Source organism: Aspergillus saccharolyticus, assembly GCF_003184585.1.
Source record: "Aspergillus saccharolyticus JOP 1030-1 unplaced genomic scaffold BP01scaffold_23, whole genome shotgun sequence".
In the NCBI taxonomy this organism is placed as follows: Eukaryota; Fungi; Ascomycota; class Eurotiomycetes; order Eurotiales; family Aspergillaceae; genus Aspergillus; species Aspergillus saccharolyticus.
In genome coordinates this window covers 13,345-35,883 of record NW_020290633.1, presented here as the reverse complement: position 1 = coordinate 35,883, position 22,539 = coordinate 13,345, and the positions used below count along the sequence as shown (strand labels likewise).

General features: G+C 55.8%; 9 protein-coding genes and 1 non-coding gene across 10 annotated transcripts; 4 read left to right on the top strand and 6 right to left on the bottom strand.

Annotated features, from left to right (window-relative positions):
• Positions 1-777: 777 nt before the first annotated feature.
• Positions 778-849, bottom strand: BP01DRAFT_t206. Its single transcript has one exon. It is a non-coding gene; the product is annotated as a tRNA-Glu (tRNA).
• Positions 850-1,041: 192 nt separating this feature from the next.
• Positions 1,042-3,527, bottom strand: BP01DRAFT_343604 (putative manganese ion homeostasis (Fr)). Its single transcript, XM_025573525.1, has 2 exons — positions 3,006-3,527; positions 1,042-2,931 (listed from the first exon to the last, which is right to left on the bottom strand). Exons 1-2 carry the CDS (start codon positions 3,324-3,326, stop codon positions 1,282-1,284), a joined length of 1,971 nt encoding a protein of 656 aa, XP_025429868.1. The 5' UTR covers positions 3,327-3,527; the 3' UTR covers positions 1,042-1,281.
• Positions 3,528-3,764: 237 nt separating this feature from the next.
• On the bottom strand, positions 3,765-6,220 carry BP01DRAFT_358072 (cation diffusion facilitator family transporter). Its single transcript, XM_025575348.1, has 5 exons — positions 5,785-6,220; positions 5,676-5,722; positions 5,529-5,615; positions 5,144-5,467; positions 3,765-5,092 (listed from the first exon to the last, which is right to left on the bottom strand). The coding sequence occupies exons 1-5, from the start codon at positions 5,861-5,863 to the stop codon at positions 4,043-4,045; spliced, it is 1,587 nt and encodes a 528-aa protein (XP_025429867.1). The 5' UTR covers positions 5,864-6,220; the 3' UTR covers positions 3,765-4,042.
• Positions 6,221-7,755: 1,535 nt separating this feature from the next.
• Positions 7,756-8,283, bottom strand: BP01DRAFT_392982 (uncharacterized protein; the record flags this gene model as incomplete). Its single annotated transcript, XM_025578195.1, has 2 exons — positions 8,108-8,283; positions 7,756-8,036 (listed from the first exon to the last, which is right to left on the bottom strand). The coding sequence occupies exons 1-2, from the start codon at positions 8,187-8,189 to the stop codon at positions 7,756-7,758; spliced, it is 363 nt and encodes a 120-aa protein (XP_025429866.1). The 5' UTR covers positions 8,190-8,283.
• Positions 8,284-9,443: 1,160 nt separating this feature from the next.
• BP01DRAFT_366893 (GMC family oxidoreductase) lies at positions 9,444-11,560 on the top strand (the record flags this gene model as incomplete). The annotated part of the gene is made up of 7 exons (XM_025576427.1): positions 9,444-9,489; positions 9,558-9,627; positions 9,699-9,969; positions 10,027-10,830; positions 10,897-11,233; positions 11,293-11,456; positions 11,516-11,560. 7 exons carry the CDS (start codon positions 9,444-9,446, stop codon positions 11,558-11,560), a joined length of 1,737 nt encoding a protein of 578 aa, XP_025429865.1.
• A 408-nt stretch (positions 11,561-11,968) lies between these two features.
• BP01DRAFT_416913 (dienelactone hydrolase family protein) lies at positions 11,969-12,982 on the top strand. Its single transcript, XM_025579226.1, has 3 exons — positions 11,969-12,129; positions 12,189-12,629; positions 12,707-12,982. The coding sequence occupies exons 1-3, from the start codon at positions 12,042-12,044 to the stop codon at positions 12,913-12,915; spliced, it is 738 nt and encodes a 245-aa protein (XP_025429864.1). The 5' UTR covers positions 11,969-12,041; the 3' UTR covers positions 12,916-12,982.
• Positions 12,983-13,359: 377 nt separating this feature from the next.
• Positions 13,360-15,405, top strand: BP01DRAFT_343594 (cytochrome P450; the record flags this gene model as incomplete). Its single annotated transcript, XM_025573524.1, has 6 exons — positions 13,360-13,549; positions 13,622-13,751; positions 13,812-14,203; positions 14,270-14,520; positions 14,584-14,855; positions 14,979-15,405. The coding sequence occupies 6 exons, from the start codon at positions 13,360-13,362 to the stop codon at positions 15,361-15,363; spliced, it is 1,620 nt and encodes a 539-aa protein (XP_025429863.1). The 3' UTR covers positions 15,364-15,405.
• Positions 15,406-16,764: 1,359 nt separating this feature from the next.
• BP01DRAFT_358067 (eukaryotic translation initiation factor 3 subunit D) lies at positions 16,765-19,027 on the top strand. Its single transcript, XM_025575347.1, has 2 exons — positions 16,765-17,083; positions 17,178-19,027. The coding sequence occupies exons 1-2, from the start codon at positions 16,876-16,878 to the stop codon at positions 18,800-18,802; spliced, it is 1,833 nt and encodes a 610-aa protein (XP_025429862.1). The 5' UTR covers positions 16,765-16,875; the 3' UTR covers positions 18,803-19,027.
• A 389-nt stretch (positions 19,028-19,416) lies between these two features.
• On the bottom strand, positions 19,417-22,426 carry BP01DRAFT_322170 (diacylglycerol acyltransferase family; the record flags this gene model as incomplete). The annotated part of the gene is made up of 4 exons (XM_025572752.1): positions 21,320-22,426; positions 20,630-21,265; positions 20,186-20,578; positions 19,417-20,125 (listed from the first exon to the last, which is right to left on the bottom strand). Coding segments are annotated over exons 1-4 (2,361 nt in total), but the record flags the coding sequence as incomplete, so codon positions are not given.
• Positions 22,044-22,444, bottom strand: BP01DRAFT_90050 (uncharacterized protein). Its single transcript, XM_025580215.1, has one exon. The coding sequence runs from the start codon at positions 22,355-22,357 to the stop codon at positions 22,145-22,147; it is 213 nt and encodes a 70-aa protein (XP_025429860.1). The 5' UTR covers positions 22,358-22,444; the 3' UTR covers positions 22,044-22,144.
• Between the last annotated feature and the right edge of the window lie 95 nt (positions 22,445-22,539).

The window sequence follows — 22,539 nt, the reverse complement described above, 5'->3', positions numbered from 1 at the left end:
AGGCCTGGTACCGTTTGCGGAGCTGGGCTGCCTCGTTCCAGAGCTAGCGTCCGCAGGTGTAAAGAGAAGAGAGTTCGTCTCTATCTTGATCTGAGTGAAGTATACCTTGAAGAACAAACTCGGTAGAACATCTACCAAATGTATTCACTGCGCGGGGGAGGGGTTGAATTCGTCAAGGATGTTAGCGGAATAAAGCATGCGATGAAATCGCGGAAGTGTCGCCTTAATAACTCTTCGCGGAGTCGCTTGAGGCGCCGCTAGGACGGCTTGGATGTTCTTGGATCATCTTATCTTGTTGAGTATGCGGTGACTATCTCAAAATCACCCTGCAAATGATGGATTGCTGGGATTCTCGGCGCCTATGTTGCTCAGTTTACCTCCCCAGCCGCACCGTTGCTTGCCAGACTATACCTCCCATGCACAATCCCTCAATCGTATCTATCATATTTTCTACGGGGTGATTATAATCTCCAAATATCCAAGTAGTAGCTCTCACAGAGAACCATCTGGCAGCTTGCAACCCTACATCACCCACTCTCTTGGGGGTCCTCGGTATATATCCTTGGTCAACGTAAAGCGATCTATTCGTGTCGCAAGGAAGAAAAGTGCAAGTGGGAGATCGACTGTAGGATAAGGATACATGCAGTAACCAAGCCCTCCAGCATAAAATTGACCTCGATCTTTTGTGAAACCATCAGTTTTTCGCTGCACATGCCATTGGGATACCGCGGTAGATCAGTCCGACACCGCGCAAAAAGAGTCAAAAGAATCAAGTCTCTCCGATGCGGGGAATCGAACCCCGATCTCCTGTGTGAAAGACAGGTATGATAGCCGTTACACTACATCGGACGTTGTTGGTAAAGTTTTCTAATTTGCATATATATTCTTGACCCAAAGATTGAGGTGGTCAGAATGCAATGTTAATGATTTTCTTGGGGTAGTGCCGGTACGACAGGGCTAAGTTTCGTAGGTAGGGCTAAGATGGCCCCCTGCATCACGTGTTCCCCTATGCCAATCGGAGAGCTGGTCTTTTTGGTACACCTGGTTTACTGTTTATGTAGGAGTAAAATACTCCAGAGAACCCATGTAGAGACAATTGCAGAATAGGTTTGGCTTTTCTTGCTTCATTATAAGAGGATATCACCCAGTGGCAAAACCGCAAACCCAGTCCAGCAAGGTCGCAGTGGATTTCATCCCGAGCACTCCCCGCAATGTGTAGAATCAAGACAATCGCCATGTCGACAAACTCCGGCATACCAACCCAGCCAGATCTTTTAGCCCCTACCAGCGCCAGATGAGAAAGAAATACCACGCAAACACAATCCCAGCTACTTGCTTCACCGATGCGACAAATTCTCCCCTGATCGTCCCGGCTGCGGTCGCCTTCCGATCCGCTCGGCGCCCAGAGCCATCCCGTGTCGGCTTCCACTTGGCGCTACCAAGCTCCTCCTTGTCTGCACTCGCGGAAGTGGCGTACAGGGGAGGATTGTTGGTGGCGCGACTGGCCAAGCCGCGCGGGGATGGGAGCGTGGAGCTGGACGTACTAGAAGACGGGCTCTTATATCGGGCAGGGCGCTGCGGCGGATGACTGTGACTCTCCGACAGAGGAAGGATGGGCTCGGGGGCACTAGCCTGTGCGGGGCGTTTCACCACAACAACCGCCCGAAGGAGGAGGACAACCAGCGTGAAACCAAAGACAAGCCCGTAATAAATGAAGATCGAAAGCTGGTCAGGGAGAAGGCACAGGTGGTTCTGCAGTGTCCGACCGGACCCAGCTGACTGCAGCGACTGTCCGGTCGTCTGGTCGATAGGGTTCCACAGACTGGTCATGACAAACCCAGGCCGCCGGATTCCCATTGCCCAAGACAGGCTCTTCACCGTGATTTCGCGGGGTGACCCACTGAATTCGTGGTGGGTGATTTCGCAGTAATCGTGATCATCCCCGGAGTAAACGTGGACCAGATTGGACCCGACCTTCGACACAATGTCCCGCGAGATGGCTGGGGTCAGGACGTTCTGATACTGGTAGCCCCGACCCATGGGAATGGAGTTGCGATCATCTTCTTCTAGGTTGTCGCCCGACGGAGGGTAACGCTCTCTGTGAGGGCCGCATGGCGTGGCCGGTTTGCGATACAATGGAACGTGCGTCAAGAGAATCGCAGGGAGACCCACAATCTCCGGTTGTGGCCGGTGATAGAATGAAGGTTCCAAGATATCCACGACCCGGTGCACATAAAGATGCCCCTCACTCTGATTCCTCATCAAGCGCAGCGACTCCGTCTCCGCACGGCCCCGGTGTACGTTCATCTTGTTGAGAAACTGCTCCGTCTCCGCCCAGATGCGCTGATTTGGCAAGTCTCCCTCCCCAGTGCCAGCGCCCGAACTGCCAGTCTCCGGGTCGGGCTGATCCATCGCACTCAACGAAACAGTGTCTACAGAGACAAAGGTATGATTTCCAATCACATCCACGCGATTACCTTGTCCGAAAAAGCTCTGGAATCGTTCCCGAATGGGGATTTGAACTCCCGCCCCGAAACCCAAGTCATGATTTCCGGGTAGACTCGTAATCATTCTTCGCCCGTAAGGCTCGCTCGAGTGTCCATCGCCGTCATTCCAGGGGTCCGTGAAAATCTTCGTGAATCGGTGGAATTCCTTCTTCCAAAACCGGTCCTTGTACTTCTTGTAACGCTTTTCTGGACTGGAGCTGGTTGCAGTCGCCCATTCCCTGCCACCGTCGAACAGATCCCCAAGAAACAGTACCGAGTCGGGGCCAAGCTCCTTCTGCAAGGACGAGAACGAACGGCGCATATACTGATCGGTGAACTTGACGGTTAGGGTGGACAGAGGCCACGGGCGGCCTGGGTAAGTATGGGGGTCAACGAGTTGCGGGTCGGCGATAAATGCGACATGGTGTGGGGAGGCATCTTGAGGCTATGCATGCTCCAGATTAGTTCACAAGATGAGAGCAGTCGACAGATGGGCCACGATCTAGCGGCATGACATACCCATTTCTCCCAAGTCTCCCATGCACACGCCTTGACACTGTCCTGGAAAACGGTCCGCTCTCCCCACCACAGCGTGCAAGCCCATAGGACCACCAGCGCATTTGTGACGTTGAAAATGCACCGCGCGACTCTCGCGAGCAAGGACAACATCCCACTCCAGCTTCGAAATGCTTCTTTTGTTTCCAGCGCCCATTGCTGTGTTTGTGAGGGCAGGTAATCTCGCACATGGGAGGAAATCGTCGTCGGTTTCATGTCAACTTGACGTGCCGGTCGGTAGCTACCAGAGCTGGGGCCGTGCGAATGGGGATACGAGTAACTCATGTTGTTGGTGCACAGTGGAGATGCAGCTACCGTCGAGCGGCATTGCCGCTCCGATGCTGAGCCGAATTGGAGACGCTTAACAGGGAATGGACCGCGACGTCATGCCTCTAGAAGCAGTGCGTTCAAAGCAAGAAAAATCTTCAAGATGAAAGACTCAAGAGCGAGTGAAGCTAGATTGGTCAATGAAAGAAAAAGGGTCAGTGGGCGAGTGAAGAAGTGGACGCCAGGGGTGTTCGCCGCCAAACGGGCGGGATCACGTCACGTGTGGCCGCGTTCATTTTGTTTTCGGGGGTATTTTTGGCAACTGACAGGCTGGGCGTAGCCTTTGCCCCTCCGGTCTTACTCCGGCCCTCATATTATGTACCTCACTCACAGTTGGACCCTGTTTAGCTCCTCCGCCCCTAAACCATAGACACCCTACAAAACTCGAATCCAAACCTGTAATACTGGCCGATAGTATAATTCGGTAAATTAATGGTAGCGATACATGGGAACCAGCGTGAAATGCACACGGGGGGATGTATTTAGTTCGAGGAGTGCGCCCAACATGCGCCATGTCCAGATGAAGATTATCAACCAGGGTCAACTCAACAGATGACGGTACAGTCACCAGAAACAATCGGGTATGATCCGTAAGAATAGAAAACAGTATTTTAGGTCGAGCAATGAATGGGGAAATGCAGGGGTAGGGGGTTAAGTGAGCAAGGCTAAAGTGATTAGGGCGATCTCTTCGGACAACACTGGCCGTTCTGAGCGCATTCCTCGCCACATTCAAGAAGACAGGCCTGAGGGTCTCCTTCAGGGACACTGGGTGTACGGCTGGGAAGCGTCGCTGAAACAGAGGCTTCGCCATCGTGGTGAGTGGGAAATTGAACGGTGTCTTCGGCATCGCTGTCCGGGGCGAACTCCGGTTGGATGGTCGACGAGTGAATTCCGTAGGCATGCAAGCACTTGCGTACCTGCCTGGCTAGGCGCATGTACCGCTCTGAGCCCTCACCCTTGATCTCTGTATCGACCTGAATGTGGATCGAGGCGACAAGCTTGGTATCGCTTAATTGCCAGACATGCAAATGGTGGGAGCCAATCACTCCGTGCAATCTCTCAATATCTTCCTTGATATGGTCAATGCTCAGACCATGCGGCACTGCCTGAAGCAGAATCCGCGATGCCGCCTTGCAAAGAGGGATGGCAGAACAGAGAATGATCACGGTGATCACCAAGGAAATGCCCGGATCCACATAGAAGCGCCATGAGTAATCAGTGAGCCAGATAATCAGAGCGGAAGCAATGACACCAATGTTGCCGAGCGCGTCGCCCATCACATGAAGGAAAACGCCCCGCATGTTGAGATCATGACCATGGCCGTGGCCGTGCTTCTCGTCCTTCTGCTTGGGTTGGGCATGGTTGTGGTACTTGTGAATGTCGTCATCAACAGGAGCGCGTCGAGGTGTGACAGTCGAGTTGCTAGCATCTGTATAATTGCCAGCACGGTCCTTGTGGCCGAGTAACGCAGAGCGCTCCGATGGGCCAACGTCCTCAGGATCTCCGCCCTCGAGCACGTCAGTGTCGGATCCGGATTGGTCATCATAGCGCGAGCGACTAGCCGCGATGATTTCTTGCCTTAGAGTGGCGGGATGAACCTGGATCTCTTCGACATCAACAAACCCACGGCCCGTTGCGCCGCTGTAGCGGCGAGAGCTGCGGTGCTGGCTGTCCAAGGTCCGACGACGGTGCGAATGCGACGAAGTATCTGCACCAACAGTACGCTGTAGTCCGACGTCAACATTGATCCTTGAATTGTAGGGCAAGATCCTCACGCTAGCTGTATTTCCATGCTCCAACACCGGAGAGGGGTCATGACTGTGCTCATGGGCGTGATCTTCCTCCGATGAAGCACCCTCTTCAATATCTGCGTGTCCATGGCTATGGCCGTGCCCGTGTCCATGGGAATGATCATGGAACAAGACCAGACCGATGATGTTTGATAGCAGGCCCAAGCAGCCGACAATGCAGACAAACTTAGGATTCTTGACCTCCTGAGGCTCCACCAGTCTCTGTATAGCCTCCAAGAAGATCGATAAACACAAGGCGACTAGAAAAACCCCATTCACTAAAGCGCCCAATGTCTCCGCGCGTTGCCACTGCCGACAGGAACGATGATCAGACGGTTTCTAAACGGTATGGGAAAGAGGGACAACGCACTCCATAGGTGTACATCTTTGAGTTGGTCTCGCGGTTGGCAACCTTGACCGCCCATAGTCCGACCAGTAAAGAGAGAACATCATTCAGCTGTTGAATTGTGTCAACCTATGTCCAAACGGGCCGCAGGATGTGATATTGGAAGCGTACCATATGAAAGGAGTCTGCAACAAGGGCAAGCGAGTGGACGCTGTAACCTATTCGAATCAAAACCGGTTAGCAAACAGGAAGCAAATCAACAGTGATTTAGAAAGCGTACCAGCAATCAACTCCAACAGAAAGAAGGCCGAATCAATGGCTAACAGGATCAAAATCCTGTTGGTCTTGGAAAGACCCATGGTGTCTGGCCTTGCGCTCCGTGGCGCGCGTGGGATAAGAAAAGATGACGACAGCGGCCCCTGATCAGCGGGCAGAACCGGATCTCTAGGTTCGCACAAGGAGATATTGCGATGAGAGGGTGTCAGGAACGAGATAGATGAGGGACATCAAGAGTGCGGGAGAAGAGAAAAAAGTAGGAGAGAAATAAATCTGAGCTCACAAGAAGATAAGTAGAGAGTGATAGGAGAGAGAGAAGGCCCAAGGATTCCTGGTCGCAAAACCGAGGACTTGTTTTAGGAAGGCGGAAGGCCGCCGGCCGATGGGTCCAAAAGTGGCGTTAGCCCTGCCTGGCGTCTGCCGCTACCCACCGCCTTGCAGGTTTTCAGGTAAGCATGATTTAGTTATAACTCATCACTTAGTAACTTCAGTCAACTTATAGTTATCCTTTCCCTCGTATCTTCATGGCTCTGGTATTTCTCTTACTGATGCTCATGCAAGATCTGCCTCGTCCACATCCAGTGCTCTGTGCTACCTGTTGTTCCAGAATACTTCCTGAACTGACTCCTCCGACCTCTTGCCGATCCCATACTTAGCAACTCAGCCTGCTCAGGCTCGACCCACTTGCTACAGGGCAGAGCTGATCCACTGTTTGACGCTATCTGAAATTGGTTTTGCCCCTCTTCTCCACGCCTGGGTTTCTCCTTTTCCTGGTTCCCTTATTCCGAGCTGGTCCGATACAAATAATTCAAACTCCGTCGACTGTGTCTGTTGCGTCAACTAAGAGGTCGATAAATTTGCAAAATGCAAGGTGCTTTATGCAGCATGCCACATCATGACGCACGATTAGAGATTCCGCGGCAACTAATTTGAGGCGGCAGCCTACAGCAACGATCAAGGCGCCGTCTGTGCGCTAGCCCGGGACTTAGCGAACAGCCGAGATTATTACAAAACTAGTTCATGTAGTTAGTGCTACATTACCTAGGGTTAAGTTAGCTGACTAGTCAATAGCTCAGCAATCCGGCCTCACGACGTGAGACAGTCTGAGCGATTAATGTCAGACTAGCTTCTCGCACTCCTGTCAGCGATTCAGGCACAGTTTGATCACCTCGAGAGTCGACCTATGGTATCAATCGTGTTTGTCATGAGCGCTCTGCGCTTTCCAAGCCAAGAGTCGCACGCAGTATGTGATAGCACTTCACGAATGACTTCTTCATGGTTATACACGCGATAGCGTCGACTCGTACGGCGAGATGACTTCGACTTCAGACCCATCGCTAGTTGAGTAGTGGAGCATACTTGTAAGCGCGGTCTCTGTTAACGAATTGCGTTCGCGCTATATCTTCAGCTCTCTTCAATTCTCGATCGTGCTTCGGCGGCGACCGGGCTCTCTGTGGACCTGGCAGCCTTGGTAAAAACTCAGACCGGGAGATGAGCAGCGAATGAGATGCTTTGATGGGACTGATAGATTTCGTCTTCAGCCCTATTCGCATTCTTTTTCTGCATGAGTCAGGACTCAATGCTCTACGGTACAGCAAGCTGCCTGTTTCTTAACAACGCAACCATGGCACATAAATCCTTCATAAGCACTATACGGGGGCGGGGGTTCTTTTCCCTTGACAACCAAATCCAGACTTTGACCATCCGCTTTCCCATCTCCAACTGCAACACCCTCCTCACTATATGCACTGAGTTGTCTCTCTATCCGCTGTTCGTCCACCACTATCCCCTTCTCTCACGCAGTCTATCAACCTATAAATCGTCATCACAGTCAGCAATTGTAATTGCCACCTTCACCGAATTCTTATTTTCACCGACATGCAAACTAAGATTTACATATCTCCCCGCTCTCATCTCTATCTACCATCACCACATCCTTGCCCGCATTCACCCTACCCACCAAGCTTCCATACTTCTAGATCCCGTTCTTGACCATTACCCCCTTCAAATCCGTGTTGACGATCACGTAATCCTCGACGTCGCAATCAACCAGATCTGCCTTCTTCAATCGGCTTCCTGTCACGCGACAGTTCACCACCGTACTCGGTCGTAGGGCACTCGTGCGCCCGATCGCCGAACCACTAACCTCGCATCGCGGTCTCCACGACCCTTCCCGGATGGTCGAGTCTGTGATGGTGCAATCGTCGGAGCGAATCGACGTCTTCCAAATAGCAGTGATCAGCTTGGACGAATTTGCTGGAGGAGACGTTGATGAGCGTGCAACCAGAAAACTTGCAATGGTGCAGGGGTGCGATTGGACAGAGCACAGTCGGTCAGTGCGGAGCAGCGGATGGAGGGGGAGGCATTGTGGAGGGTTGTGGTGTTGCTGGTGTGCTTTGGTTTCGTCATTTGAGGAGAGAGGCGGTTGGATGTACTTTTGATTCTCTGCGAGTAAGGCGAGAGTCACCCTACAGCATTTAGGGTTGTCAAATGGCGGTGATAAGAGCGTGGGCTCTAACACGAGGTGGGACTATGGAGGTTATTATACCCTCTCCATGCGGAATGTCAAGGTCATGACCGCTGAGTTCGCCGCAAAATACACCGCCGTGAGAATTTCCCGGACTGCCAGATTCCTCACGCCACGAAAGGTCTTATCACGTCGACTATAGACTTCGGTCATGCAGTCATGGATTGGCGTCGCAAAGCATTCCCGATCCGGATTACACTGACACCGCCTCGGGAGGAAGGATTCAGAATGACATCCGATAATTCTCGTCCCTTGGTCATTCTCTGGTTACACCGGTCGCATAGTGAACCACGTTCGCACAAAGCCCCATGGAGCTGAAAGCAGATCGCAGACTGGCAACTCGATTTCTTCAGATTATCAGTGTTTAGGCCCGTGTCTGGTGGAGATGATGCCGTGATACACTACGTATAAGTCAAGGCTTGCCCTTTAAGCTTCATCGCCGCCGCACTAGGGCAGATCCACTCCATGTGCGGCCTGATGATAAAGCCAAAGCCTGCATCGTGAGTGGAGTGCCATATTTCTACTGAAGTCGAGTGAGCAACCATCCGCAATTTTGGACCCTGACCAACAAAGCTTGTTTTGCAATTCGAACACGGCTGGGCCTCGGCAATTTCTCGTCCTTGCTCTCATCTCCACCACACACCCTTGACGTCAACATCACCAACCGAAGGATCCGCACATAGATGATGCACGATCGCTGCTTATAAATAATTAGACCCTCCCCAAAACAAGCAGTGGTCAATTCCGTCGCATCCGACGATCCCACTTTTCTGCTAGAAAGGCACGGAGACTTATTTCTTGGAGATGGCCCGGCATTGCCACTCGTCCCTCCGCGCAATCTCTCCGGCTTCAGGACACTTCAAGTGGGACGCGGATGGGAAAACGGCTGCCAGGTGGATCTTGCCCTCTTCCTACTACATCTACGTCATGGCGATGGCATTTCCCGCTGGTTCGTGATAAGAGGTGTGTTGATGTTGGGGGGGGGCTTGAGCGATCACTGTAGTATATATGTAGAGGTCCGATTCGGCGGGGGTTTTGAGATGATTATCATACAGAAGCGACAATTGCACAGATTCATTTCTTCTTACTACTATCCCTAATTGAGTCTCGTTCAACACCCCTCGACATCTTTCCTAATGACCGTTCCGAGCATGGATAGCTTCGATTTCGTGGTTGTCGGTGGTAAGTCCCAATTCTCCCTCTCCTCTGCTGTTATTTGTCCATTGACAGGCAAGCAGGAGGCACTGCAGGAAACGTGGTGGCCGGGCGACTGGCCGAGAACCCCGAGGTCACAGTCCTGGTGATTGAGGCAGGTATCGCGTATGTGAATTCCACTCCCCCCACCCATCTATGCACTTGAAAAACATCCCACTGAGCACCCACCGTCCCAGCAACCCTCAAGATATCGAGAAAATCACCACCCCGGCGACGGCCTTTGACCTGCGCGGCAGTAAGCATGACTGGGGCTACAAAACCACCATGATCCGCCGGCCCGACTACGAGCGCGCTGAGAAGCCCAACACTCGCGGCAAGGTCCTCGGCGGCAGCAGCTGCCTGAACTACTACACCTGGATTCCGGGGAGCAAGGGAACCTTTGATGCATGGGCCGAGTATGGCGGTGGCTCGTGGACGTGGGATGGCTGCAAGGAGTACTTCAGCAAGGTGGGGTGATCGCACTCAAATTTATTGTCTCATGACTGCTAATCTGCCGCCAAACAGCCCGCAACCTACCACGACGACGACAACCTCTACCCCAGCGACCTGGCCCGGATCGGTCGCGACGGACCCGTGCACGTCTCGCACGCCGACCTCATCCCGGAGCTGCGGCCCTTCCGCGACGCCTTGACGGCCGCGTGGACCAGCGCCGGCCACCCGGTCAGCGAGGACATCTACTCGGGCAAGATGGAGGGACTGACGCACTGCGTCAACAGCATCTACAAGGGCGAGCGCTCGTCCAGCGGCGCGTACCTGACGGGCAAGGACAACGTGGTGATACTGCCGCGGTCCATCGCCAAGAAGATCAACTTCGACGGCGACGGCGCCACCCGGACCGCGGTGAGCGTCACCGTGCTGGGGCCGGACGGGTCGGAGCTCATTGTTGAGGCTAAGCGCGAGGTCATCGTCGCCGCCGGCGTCTTCGAGACCCCCAAGCTCCTGCTGCTGTCGGGGATCGGGCCCGCGGCGGAGCTCGCACGCCATGGCATTGAGCCTGTGGTTCCCTCGGAGCACGTCGGCCAGAACCTCCTCGACCACCCGATCATGCCGCATGTGTTCCGGCTGAAGGAGGGGAGGGGGCTGGATAGTCATCTGCTCCGCGCGGGGCCCGCGCATACTGCGGCGGTGCAGAAGTACCGCGAGAGCAGGCAGGGCCCGTACAGTAGCGGGCTGCTCGAGCTGGTGGGCCTGCCGCGGATCGACGACCGGCTGGAGAGATACAAGGAGTATCGCGAGGCGAAGGCGCAGAACGGCGGCAAGGATCCCTTTGGGCCGGAGGGCCAGCCGCATTTTGAGATTGACTTTGTGGTGCGTATATCACATTTACCCTGTGCGAACCCCCCCGGTGAGAAACCCTCGCTGATTGCTCCGTAGCCCATGTTCTCCGACGCCTTCCAGTGGCATTTCCCCGTGCCCACCGAGGGCGACTGGCTGACGGTCATCGTGGACCTTCTCCGTCCGATGTCCCGCAACGGCGAGGTGAAGCTGAACTCCCCCGACCCGCGCGACCCGCCCAACATCAACCTGAACTTCTTCTCGAATGACCTCGACATCATCGCCCTCAGTGAAGGCGTCCGCTTCGTGGACGAGATCCTCATGCAGGGCGAGGGCATGAAGGAGATGATTGGCGAGGACTATCCCTGGCCCATGCCGCGGCACTCGGACGAGGCGATGAAGAAGATGATTCTCGATCATTCGCAGACGGGATACCGTGAGTGTTTTTTTTTTTCTTTTCTCTCGAAACCAACAAGCTTGCTAATGCGTGCATAGACCCCTGCGGCACAGCCCGACTGTCCCAGTCCATCGAGCAGGGAGTGGTGGACCCGGAATTGCGCGTGCACGGCACGAAACGCCTCCGGGTGATCGATGCGTCGATTATCCCGGTGATCCCTGATTGCCGGATCCAGAATTCGGTGTATATGATCGGAGAGAAGGTGAGTGGTGATTGGTTTCCAGTTGGGTTGTGATTCGAGGCTAATGGGTTGGTTTTTAGGGTGCGGATCTGATCAAGGCGGCCTACCCTGACTTGTACAAATGAAGAGCGGCAGTGGGCTGAACATAGCGAGCAGATAGTTGGTATAGTGCATAGCTTAATTTAATTCATGTCTGATGGTACGTTACATAACTCGTGTGTCGCCAATTGCGAAGAACAGATCGTGCAAACAACCCCACCAAGTCTCGTAATCGCGGGACTTACCGCAATCGAATCAGTCTGCCCTAATTTAGTGCTGACAGGAATTGATCGTGCGTAAGATCCACGCGAAGCTCCTTATCTCCTGCCATTAGCGCTGCACAGTAACTCCCTCTTGTAGTTACCATCGTTATGTCCGTCCATCACTACATCCGACACTAAGGATTGGTGACAACGGAGGTAACAGGGGTCCATCTGCTGCATAACCCCGAGTATCAAGCCATTGCCCCTCTCTGCTTCCCCCCTACTTATAGACCATCTCCTCCTCTCCTCGTCTCTCAATCCAACCAACACACTCTTGGGCCAAACACCAAATCCCACCCTCACCATGACCTCCAACAACCTCGCCAAATGCTGCACCATCGGCACCCTCCACGAAGGCGAAGCCAAGGGGGTCATCCAAGACATTGAGAACAGTACCGACCCCCCAACCCCCACCTACCCACCACTGTAATACTGATACGCCCCCCTCAAGTCTCCACCTACATCACCCACCCCCCAACGCCCTCTCAAACGGCCATCCTCCTCCTCACCGACGTGATCGGCCACCGCTTCCTCAACGCCCAGCTCATCGCCGACCAATTCGCCGCCGCCGGCTACCTCGTGGTCATGCCCGACCTCTTCTCCGGCGACAGCGTGCCGCTGAACCGCCCCGAGGGCTTCCAGATCATGGAGTGGGCGCAGGGCCATCAACCCCCCCACACCGACCCGATTATCGAGACGGTTCTGCAGCACATCCGCACCAGTCTCGGCTGCGCCAAGGTGGGCGGCGTGGGCTATTGCTTTGGCGGGAAGTATGTGGCGCGCTTTTTGCGGCCCGGGACGGCGCTGGATGCGGGGTTCACGGCCCATCCGACGATGATGACGAGGGAGGAGTTGAAGGAGGTGAGAGGGCCGTTGAGTATTGCTGCTGCTCGTGAGTTTTTCCTGATCTGGGGTATTGCTGGATGGGGGTGGATGGTAGGCGAGGCTAATTGGTGGTAACTACAAAAGAGCACGACCCGATTTTCTCGGCGGAGAAGCGACGCGAAAGTGAAGAGATTCTCGGGGCGGGTGACCTGCCCTGGCAGATCAGTGTCTATTCGGATGTCGAGCATGGGTTTGCGGTGCGAGGGGATCCCAAGGTGCAGCGGGCGCGGTTTGCGAAAGAGCAGGCCTTCAAGCAGGCGGTGGCGTGGTTCGATGAGTATTTGAGGGAGTAAATGCTTTGCTTTGTGGGATGTGCAGACTGTGTACAGGAATCTTTTTCCGAGAGCGACTAGTGTTCACCCTGTTCTAGATATTCAATGTCGAATAGAGGCCCATCCATTCAAATGATCCTGCTGACCTCGACTACACGCCAACTCCTCACTTGCGCAGCGCAGATCCTCAGCTCTGCGCCAATCACGCTATTAGAATGCCGTGCAATATATGTAGGGAGTGGGCGATGATGTCCTGATCCGGACTACACCCTGGCCACCCCATGCATGGCCTCACGCTCTCCGCACCAATCACCGACTGCGCTCGGGGGAATTATCTGCTGTCCCAGCTGCAAAAACCCCTCTTCTGCCCACCTCAGATCAAAAGATAAGGACATCTCGCGTTGCCAGAACTTCCAGCTTGAAAGCTTCCAGACCTCATCTTCCACCTCGCAAGACACACCCATGATGCTATCCGCCCTGATCGCAGCCCTCCTTCTGGCGGGCTTGTATTTCGTCTTAACCCTAACTTCCCGCCGGAAGCACCCGCCGCTGCCCCCGGGGCCTCCCCGGAAACCCATCATTGGCAATTTGAACGACCTCCCTCGTCCCGGCCAGCAGGACTGGAAACATTGGTTCCAGCATAAAGCGCGTTATGGTCTGATGGTCTCACCTCGCAAAACTGCCTGGTATACGGGAAGGGTTGACGAATGAAATGAACGAACCACAGGCCCCATCAGCTCCCTCAGCGTCCTCGGCCAAACCATCATCATCCTGAACGAGGCTCGCTTCGCCGTGGATCTGCTGGAGAAGCGCTCCGGGATCAACTCGTCTCGTCCGCAGCAGAACTTTGCCCAGATGTGAGTGGGCCGCCCAGAACCTCTCACCCCACAGCCTGACACCACCCCCAATGCGATTAGGTCGGGATGGGACAACGTCCTCGGCTCCGTGCAAAATAACGAGCGACTGCGCGAGAGCCGCAGGAACCTCCATCGAGAGATCGGGTCCAACAAGATGGTGGCTCGGTTCAACGAGGTGCAGACCGCGGAGGTGGGCCGGTTCCTGTTGCGTGTGCTGGAGTCACCGGGGGAGTTGGTCAAGCATATTCGGAAGTTAGGCTATGCAATAAATTTCCGGATGCCAGATGCTAATGCAGACAGAGAAACCGGGGCGATCATCCTCAAGATCGGATACGGGTATACCGTGGCGCCGCACACGCACGACCCGCTGGTCGATCTGGCGGATCGCGCGATGGAGGACTTCTCGGTCGCCATGTTGCCGGCGACGTATCTGGTGGATTATATCCCGTTGCGTAGGTGGTCTGCCTTTGATGTCTTGGGGATTTCCCTCTAACCATCACACACACACAAAAAAAAAGTGATGTACCTTCCCCCCTGGTTCCCAGGTGCAGGCTTCATCCGCACCGCGCGTCAGTACAAGAAAACCGTCACGGCCTTTAGCGACCTGCCCTACGCCTTCGTGCAGAACCAGATGCGGACCGGCCGGTCCCAGTCCTCCTTCTTGTCGAACCTGCTGGCCAAGCAAACCACAACGCTCATCCGCGGCTCGGAGGCTGAAACTACGGTTAAATGGTCCGCCGCCTCGCTGTACGCTGGGGGGGCAGATACGGTGCGTCCTACCGACCCTTCCACCCTTGCATCATCCTTTTTTGTTAACCGAGAGAGAGCGCAGACGGTATCCTCCATCGTCGCCTTCTTCCTCGCCATGGCACTATTCCCGGACGTCCAACGCAAAGCCCAGGCCGAGCTAGACGCAGTCGTGGGGCCGGCCCGTCTGCCTACCCTGGACGACCGCGACCACCTCCCGTATGTCAATGCGCTGGTCAAGGAGGTGTTCCGGTGGCATCCGGTCGTGCCGATGAATCTCTCGCATGTCTCGGTCCAGGAGCAGGAGTATGAGGGGTATTGGATTCCGAGGGGGGCATCGATTCTGGCGAATATCTGGTGCGTTCTTTTTTTTTTTTTTGATTCTGGGTGGTTACTGTCTGGCTGGCTACAGTACTTGCTACGTGATTCCCCTCTCTCCCTGCCCAGTGGTCACTACTCAACTAACCACTCCGCATCCAGGGCCTTCACCCACGACCCAACCATCTACCCCGAGCCAGAAGTGGTCCGTCCCGAACGCTTCCTAGGCCCCCAACCCCAGCGTGACCCGCATTTCCTCGTCTTCGGCTTCGGACGCCGCGTCTGTCCCGGCCGGACCCTGGCAGATGCGAACGTATTCCTCACCGTTGCGCAGGCCCTAACCGTCTTTAACATCCTACCCCCGGCACCAGAGGACAAACGACAGTGGAAGCCCGCATTTCTCCCCGGGGTCATCAGTCATCCTGTGCCGGGGAAGTTGAGGATCGAGGCGAGAAGTCCCCAGCATGAGGGGTTGATTCGGGCGGTCGAGCGGGTGTTTCCGTGGGAGGGGAGTCATGCAAGGGAGTTGGAGGGATTGGAGGATTAGTTTCAGGTTGTGGTATATGAATTGGGTGAGGGTGTGTTGTTTCAAAGGGTACATACATACACTAGTGAAAGGAATTACTTATACTGAGTATATTGAAAACCAGCGAAAAAAGTCAAACGACGTCTTTCGTTGTATGCATCACATCCGGCAGTCAAACACACTCCTACGCCAACGCAAAGAAGCCCGACAGCGCCCACAATACTCCCCGCATTGACATCCAGATCTGCCAGGAGAGGTCCCAGCACCGGGTCCAGCGGCGTGGTCAGGGAGCCACAGCACCGGACCGGGACGATGCATTGCGATGCGTCGACGGTGGGTATGACTTCTTGGGTATTTAGACTGCCTGGCTGTATCCAGGCTGGATAGATGTGTGCTATTTATCTCTATGATCGAGTTGAAGAACCGAGTGGTCAATATCGTATCCTCAAATGATCGCACCGTTGCGCGAGGGAAAGTCTCAAAAACTAGCCATGCACCTATTCTCTCAACGCCACAGTCACCGGTGGAAAGGTGATATTCGCGCCAGATCAGTATATGATGAAGGTTTCAAGTTTGAGTCTCGCGGCAATAGCCTGTCATCAGTCTAAGCCTTACCAGCCACCCAGCTCGGATGCTTTTCTGGCACCAGATCAGCAGACGTACAAAGTATAAGATACTGCGTGCTCGAATTGGCGTCTGAGGTTGCAGTAGCAATTTGGGCTTGATGCAAAGCACATAGTGCTGATCCTTCAGAGGTCATGACCTTTGGATTGGAGAATAACAAGAAAAGTAGTAAACGTGATCAAGATAGAGAAAAAAGAGAATTCATCTTGAGTAAGACTATCTAATTGACTGTAGTTAACCTCTACTAATGCATGTAGCTAAGAACTTACTAGCCAAATGCTAGGAACTTTGCAGCTTGATACCATTTGCTTTGCTATTGATTCCATCAGAGCCTATAAGAGTCAGCCGAGCTGACATCTAAGAAGGTGACAGCTCAGCTGCTTACTCTGTTGGCAGAATTATTTCTTGCATAGTCGCTGCTAAATCCAGAGGAAACAGCAGATCATAAGCACTGTAACCAAGTCGATGGCCGTCTGGCAGACAGACTAGCCTGCATCGCCCTTCACCTACTTTCTTTGTTGCTCGGAATTCTTTTCCCAAGAGCCGTCCATCGCGTATGGGCAGATGGGAATCATATCTTCTTGCTCATTGCTCAAGCTCTAACAAGAACTATCTACTTACTTGCAGACAGAATTATGCACGCACAGCTGACTCATCCCATCCAGTCCACACAGTCCCCAGTGGCGGTGCACTCCACCCACCCGCCACCCGCCAAGCCCCACCAGCCACAAACTCGCGACACAAAAATTCCCTCCATTTGGCAAAGAACGAATCCATCCAAATCCCCATCCACCAGCCCCCCTCCCCCAGACAAACCACCTTTCCGGTCGTGCTGGGTTTTTGTTGTCACTTTTTTCCCCCCCCCATCTTTGTTTCATCTTCCACCCATAATATATCTCACATCACATTATGGCTCCCATCTCCATCGCCGACATCGTCGCCGCCCTGCCGGCCGACGACACCTGGGGCCCCGCCGTGGCGGGCGACAACATGCTGGACGGCGTGCCGTATGCTCCTTTCTCCAAGGGGGACAAGCTGGGTCGTATGGCCGACTGGACCGCCGAGTCGAAGGACCCCAACCGGGCTGGTCGTCAGGCGTATAACCGGAACTTCAGAGGTATGTTCTTGCTGTCTTTTGGTCTGGTTCGATAGATCGAGTTGGGAAAAGAAGTACATCCAACTAACCACCCGCATTTCTGTGATCTGCTTAGACCAGCAAGTCTACGGCGCCGGCACCTCCAACCTTTTCTCCGTGCAAGTGGCGGAAGACGAATCCTCATTCTCAGTGGTGGACAACACGCGCAGCTCGACGAAGCGCACCTTCGGCCGGGGCGGCGGCACGGTCTTCCGGGGCCGGGCGCAGCGCGGAGGCGCCCAGCGCGGCGGCCGCGCGGGTTTCCAGCGGGTCGGCGGCGGCGGTGCGGGCGGTGCTGGTGGTGCTGGCGGTCGCGCCGGCGGAGACCGGTACTACGACAACCGGTCGGGCGGCCGCGGCAACCGGGGCCGTCGGTTCGGATGGAAGGACTACGACAAGCCGCAGCGGACGCGCGAGGCGAGCGTGGCGGTGCGGCCGGATTGGACGATGTTGGAGGAGGTGGACTTCAGCCGACTGTCGAAGCTGAACATGGAGGCGCCCGAGGGCGAGGAGGTCGACTCCTACGGCTTCCTGTACTACTACGACCGCGCCTACGACAAGGCCCCCGTCAAGAACGCGGAGCGCCGGCTCCAGCCCCTCGACCGCGCCGCCTACAACGTCACCACCTCCCAGGACCCGGTCATCCAGGAGCTGGCCGACAAGAACGAGGCCACCGTCTTCGCCTCCGCCGACATCCTCTCCACCCTCATGTGCGCCCCGCGCAGTGTCTACTCGTGGGATATCGTCATTGTGCACCAGGGCGGCAAGATCTACTTTGATAAGCGCGAGGGCGCCTCCCTGGATCTGGTGACCGTCAACGAGAACGCCGCGGACGCCCCGCTCGAGCTGGCGGACTCGGCGGGCGCCTCGGCGGCCGCTGCCGCCGCGAACAAGCAGGAGGGGGCCGCCATCAACACCCCGAGCGCGCTCGCCCTCGAGGCCACCTTCATCAACCACAACTTCGCCCTGCAGACGGTGGTCGAGTCGGAGGAGGCCAAGGTCGAGCTGGCCCACCCGAACCCCTTCTACAACGCCGCCGAGGAGACCGAGCCGCTGGCCTCCAAGGGGTACAAGTACCGGCGCTTCGACCTGTCGCTGGAGCGCGACGGGGAGGACAGCGCCCCCGTGCACATGATCGTGCGCACGGAGATCGACGCGATCATGAAGAACCCGACGGGCGGCGAGGACCAGCAGCTGGTGGTCAAGGCGCTGAACGAGTTCGACAGCAAGGCGCAGGGCTCCGGCGGCGCGCTCGACTGGCGCTCCAAGCTGTGGTCGCAGCGTGGTGCCGTCGTCGCCACCGAGATGAAGAACAACTCCTCCAAGCTGGCCCGCTGGACCACCCAGGCCATCCTCGCCAAGGCCGACGCCATGAAGCTGGGCTTCGTCTCCCGCGCCAACCCCCGCTCCGCCGCCGCCCACGTCGTCTTGGGGGTCGTCGGCTACAAGCCCCGTGACCTCGCCACCCAGATGAACCTCAACCTGGGTAACGGCTGGGGTATCGTCCGCACCATCGTCGACCGCATCCGCGCCCTCGACGCCGACGAGGATGAGGAGAAGGTCAAGAAGTACGTCCTCATCAAGGACCCCAACCGTCCCGTCCTGCGTCTCTACAGCGTGCCCCCGACTACCTTTGAGGAGGAAGAGGAGGAGGAGGTCGCGGCTGAGGCGGACGAGGCCGCCGAGGAGGATGAGGAGTAAACGCTTCTCTCCTCCAGAGATTCGAGTTGATGATTTTGTCCCTGAATGTTTTGTCCTGTTAAAAGTTCCTATTAGTTTTACGAACGACCCATCATGCTTTCACAAAGTCTGATTCACCGCTTTTCACACTCATTCCGTAAGTTGGTCTGCTACGTCCAAGCCAAGTAGAGAGACACGAGGTTGTATGTATGTTAGTTATCCAGCTTCCCAACTAGAACCCCCAAGCATAATGCTTGTATCGAGCGAGCAACCCCCCCCCCCCGGTCCCCCTACTGCACCATCTCCAACTTTACCTCCTTCTTCACTCCAAACACATCCCGCCATTCATCCCACACCCGCTGCAGCTCCTCCACATACAACCGATGCACCTCCTCCACGTACGCCTCATCCTGCACATACCGCTGCTCCTTCACCTTGATCGGGTGCCCCACCACCACATGAATCGGCTTGCGGAACGGCACGGTCACCCCCCACCGTCCGCTGATCACACGCGTCGACCTGCCTGTCATCGTCTTCCAGAGTCGGGCACCAGCGGCCACCAGGCCGCCGCCCGGTCGTCTCTCCTCTGCACCGGTTGCCTCCTCATGGAGCCGAGTCTCGTCATCCGGGTAGACCACATCAAACACCTCATTCTCGCCGAACGCGACCACCGGCACCAAGTTCGCGCCCATCTCGATCGCAACGCGGATAAACCCCCTCCGGATCCCCAAGACCAGGTCCATGCGGCCGGGGCGGGCGATGCGCGCCTCGCGGTCGCCGCCGACGCAGATGGTGACCGCCTGGCCGAGGCCGTGGCCGTCGTGGCCGCCGGACGACAGTAACCTCGCGCACGAGGTGCGGCTGACGCTGCCCAGCCCCAGGGCGAGGGCGTACTCGCGCAGCAGCGGGGCGCGGAGGCACTTGTCGGATACCAGCAGCGTGTGGTTGAGGCCTGGGAAGAGAGTGTCGAAGCCGGCGCCCTTGGCGGCGAGGGCGCCGATGGCGCCGCGGATGGCGATGCCGTGTGGGTGGTAGCCGAAGATGTACTTCTGGTATGGGGATAAGGGGGTGCTGCGGTAGAGGCGGAGGGGGAAGTAGCTGGTGTAGAAAGACCAGAGGGGGGAGTTCCGGAGGGTGGATGAGGCGGATGGCCAGGAGGGGAGCGAGGTGGGAGGGAAGTAGGTGATGACCAGGACGTAGAGTGGGTAGATGATGCGGATGAAGAAGGGGATGGGCAGGGATGGGAGGAGGACGAGGAGTAGAAGGGCGTAGCCGAGGATAGGAAGGAAGAGGGAGGTGTTGGTGGTAAGGGTAACGAACACTGTGCTGATCAGGGTATGGACTCTGGCGAATTGTGGTTAGGGTTTGCGGACCTTGCTTGGATACCGGGGAGAGGCAGCTTACTTTGAGGTTGCGTAGTGGTCCAGATGAGGGCGATTGACAGTCTCCAGAACGCCTCCAACCTTGTTCTTGACCGTGCGCAGCGTGTCCTTGGGGTGCTGGTTCACTTCGGGGATTGGCAGCGCCATTCTCTCCGGATGGTGCGCCAACTCTGCAATCTTCGCAGCGCCGACCACCCGTCCTTCGCTCTTGCGGCAGAGTGCAGACAACTCTTCGGCCTTGGCCTGCATTGCGGCATTGCCAACCACCTTGATGAGGGCCCGGCCAAACTCGTCCCCGTCGACTCTCGGAGCAGCGGTTTTGTTCGCGTATACTCCGATTTTCAGCCACTCTGTCCGCACAGCATTCTCGTAGCAGTCTTGCCAACCAGGAAGAACGACGTGGGGGATGCCAGACCTGGTAGGCTGTTAGTATCGTGACTGGACTTGAGAGCAGAGAACAACTTACTGTATCGCCTCGTACCATGAATTCGCGCCACCATGGTGTACGGAGCAGACGACCTGCCCCGTCTGCAGCATCGCCAACGGCTCCACCCGGAACCACGGCTGGATGCGCACCCGGTCCTCTCGGATCTCAGCAGCGAGCAGCTCCTCTGCCTCCTCAAATACATGCGCACAATCCTGGGCATGTTTTGGGAGCTTCCACAGCACCTGGAATTTGTCCGTTCGCGAATCCAGAAACATCCTCACCCCCGAAGCGATGTTCCGGGCCATTGCTGGGTCCGGAGCATACAGGGTCCCCAGGTTGATCAAGATCGTCGGTGCTTGATGCAGCCACCGATGCAACTCCGGGTCCTGTGTCTTGACCGGGGCAACGGGCAACAAAATGGGGCCGCAAGGAAGCACATTGTCGGGAATCTCCAACGGCCAGTCCAGCTCTTTCAAGCCCGGAGCCAGATGGAACCGATCAGGTCGCCACGAATCCGCAAAGGGGAACCGGCCCTGGATGCCATGCCGTTTCCTCCACTCGCGGATCTGTCGTTGCCGTCTGCTGCGACGGTACATCTTGGCGACCCCCATGGCGGCCCTAACGTTGGACGCAACCAGGCTCCACGGAAGTGGGTAGGGGAAGTCCGTCCCGGGCCTGGCGCACGTCAGCCGCAACGCGCAGAGTCATCGAGGGGCAATAAAAACTTACAGGGGAAATTTCCACGCCCATGCACCGTAAGGCTGCAGTCCGTACACCACGTGCGCCACCGAGGTCGTATAGAGCACAATCGCCTGGTGGCCCGCGTTGTACGAGGCATCGCGTCCTTGGGGAAAGAAGCAGTCGACAAGGACGACGGTGGGATCTACCGCGTGCACTATCTCGAGACAGCTGTCATACACCTGGAGATACTCCGCCTCGTTCCAGGCCCAGATCTCCTCGAACAGAGATTTAAACCCTTTCAATGCACCTTCATAGCCGGGAGGATGGCAGATCGTCCGCTTTCCGGTGCGTGCGAAGGCTTGACTCAGCGAAGGCCCTTGGATCGGGTGGAAATGGAGCCTTGATCGGACGCCGTCGCTGTCCAGGTTGTTGTCGGTAAGCAGCTTCTCAATGCGCGGTTTCAGGATCGGAAAGGAGGCGATGTGCACCTCGGTGTCCCCGCGCACCAGCAACTCCTGGGACAACGCAAGAACGAGGTTGGTCTGGCCATGTTCACTGTTGGCAAGGAAAAGCACGCGGGGTCGTTGTGATGGAAGTGATGGGGTCTTCTTGCGCGTGCTGCGCCGTCGCAGAACCGGCGCTTGCTTTCTGGTGGATCGGGACTTCTTCATGATGGGTAGCCGTATGTGCGTGCGTGGGTCCTCACTGCATGTGCAGCAGCAAATATGGGGGACAACACGTTCTAGCCAGAGACGGAGTGCACCGGGGGAAGAAGACTTATATGGGGAGTGTCAATCAAGGAGGTGCATGGCTTGGACGCAAGGTTGACAACGAGGAGGAATGCTCTTTGTTTCAAGGGATGGGAAGGGGATGTCATGATGCAGGGGAGAAGAAGAATAAGATGAAGAAGAAGAAGAGGGGTAGAGAGGGTAGTAAGCATAAGCCGGATGATAAGTCTGAGCTGATTTTTGAAATATGATAGTCCGATGATGGATGGAATTTCAGTCTATCTCCGGATCCCTGGACGTTTGAGGAGATCTTCCCCAGAAAAAGGGAATGGATGAATGCAATTTTCCGTCTCATCATCCAGACTCATTCAAACCCAGTCAATCCATTTAAATTCAGGCCAAGGCCGGACTATCAGGGGAGGTGAAGATGCCAAGGGGAAATTCGCAAAAAGAGGACAAACAAATGAAGCTGGCTCTAAAGCATTAACTGATTTAGAATCTAGCCCGGTTAGTCATCGCGCTAATCCTCCATCATTTTCC

Excerpts from the sequence above, each read along its gene's own strand:
- BP01DRAFT_416913 (XM_025579226.1), top strand. The coding sequence starts at position 12,042 with ATGACCTCCAACAACCTCGCCAAATGCTGCACCATCGGCACCCTCCAC. Across the intron at positions 12,130-12,188 it reads CATCCAAGACATTGAGAACA|TCTCCACCTACATCACCCAC; the intron begins GTACCGACCCCC and ends GCCCCCCTCAAG. Across the intron at positions 12,630-12,706 it reads GTTGAGTATTGCTGCTGCTC|AGCACGACCCGATTTTCTCG; the intron begins GTGAGTTTTTCC and ends TAACTACAAAAG.
- BP01DRAFT_358067 (XM_025575347.1), top strand. The coding sequence starts at position 16,876 with ATGGCTCCCATCTCCATCGCCGACATCGTCGCCGCCCTGCCGGCCGAC. Across the intron at positions 17,084-17,177 it reads GTATAACCGGAACTTCAGAG|ACCAGCAAGTCTACGGCGCC; the intron begins GTATGTTCTTGC and ends TGATCTGCTTAG.
- BP01DRAFT_358072 (XM_025575348.1), bottom strand. The coding sequence starts at position 5,863 with ATGGGTCTTTCCAAGACCAACAGGATTTTGATCCTGTTAGCCATTGAT. Across the intron at positions 5,723-5,784 it reads TCTGTTGGAGTTGATTGCTG|GTTACAGCGTCCACTCGCTT; the intron begins GTACGCTTTCTA and ends TGATTCGAATAG. Across the intron at positions 5,093-5,143 it reads AGCATGGAAATACAGCTAGC|CGTACTGTTGGTGCAGATAC; the intron begins GTGAGGATCTTG and ends GTCGGACTACAG.
- BP01DRAFT_343604 (XM_025573525.1), bottom strand. The coding sequence starts at position 3,326 with ATGAGTTACTCGTATCCCCATTCGCACGGCCCCAGCTCTGGTAGCTAC. Across the intron at positions 2,932-3,005 it reads GGGAGACTTGGGAGAAATGG|CCTCAAGATGCCTCCCCACA; the intron begins GTATGTCATGCC and ends GAGCATGCATAG.
- BP01DRAFT_90050 (XM_025580215.1), bottom strand. The coding sequence starts at position 22,357 with ATGATGAGACGGAAAATTGCATTCATCCATTCCCTTTTTCTGGGGAAG.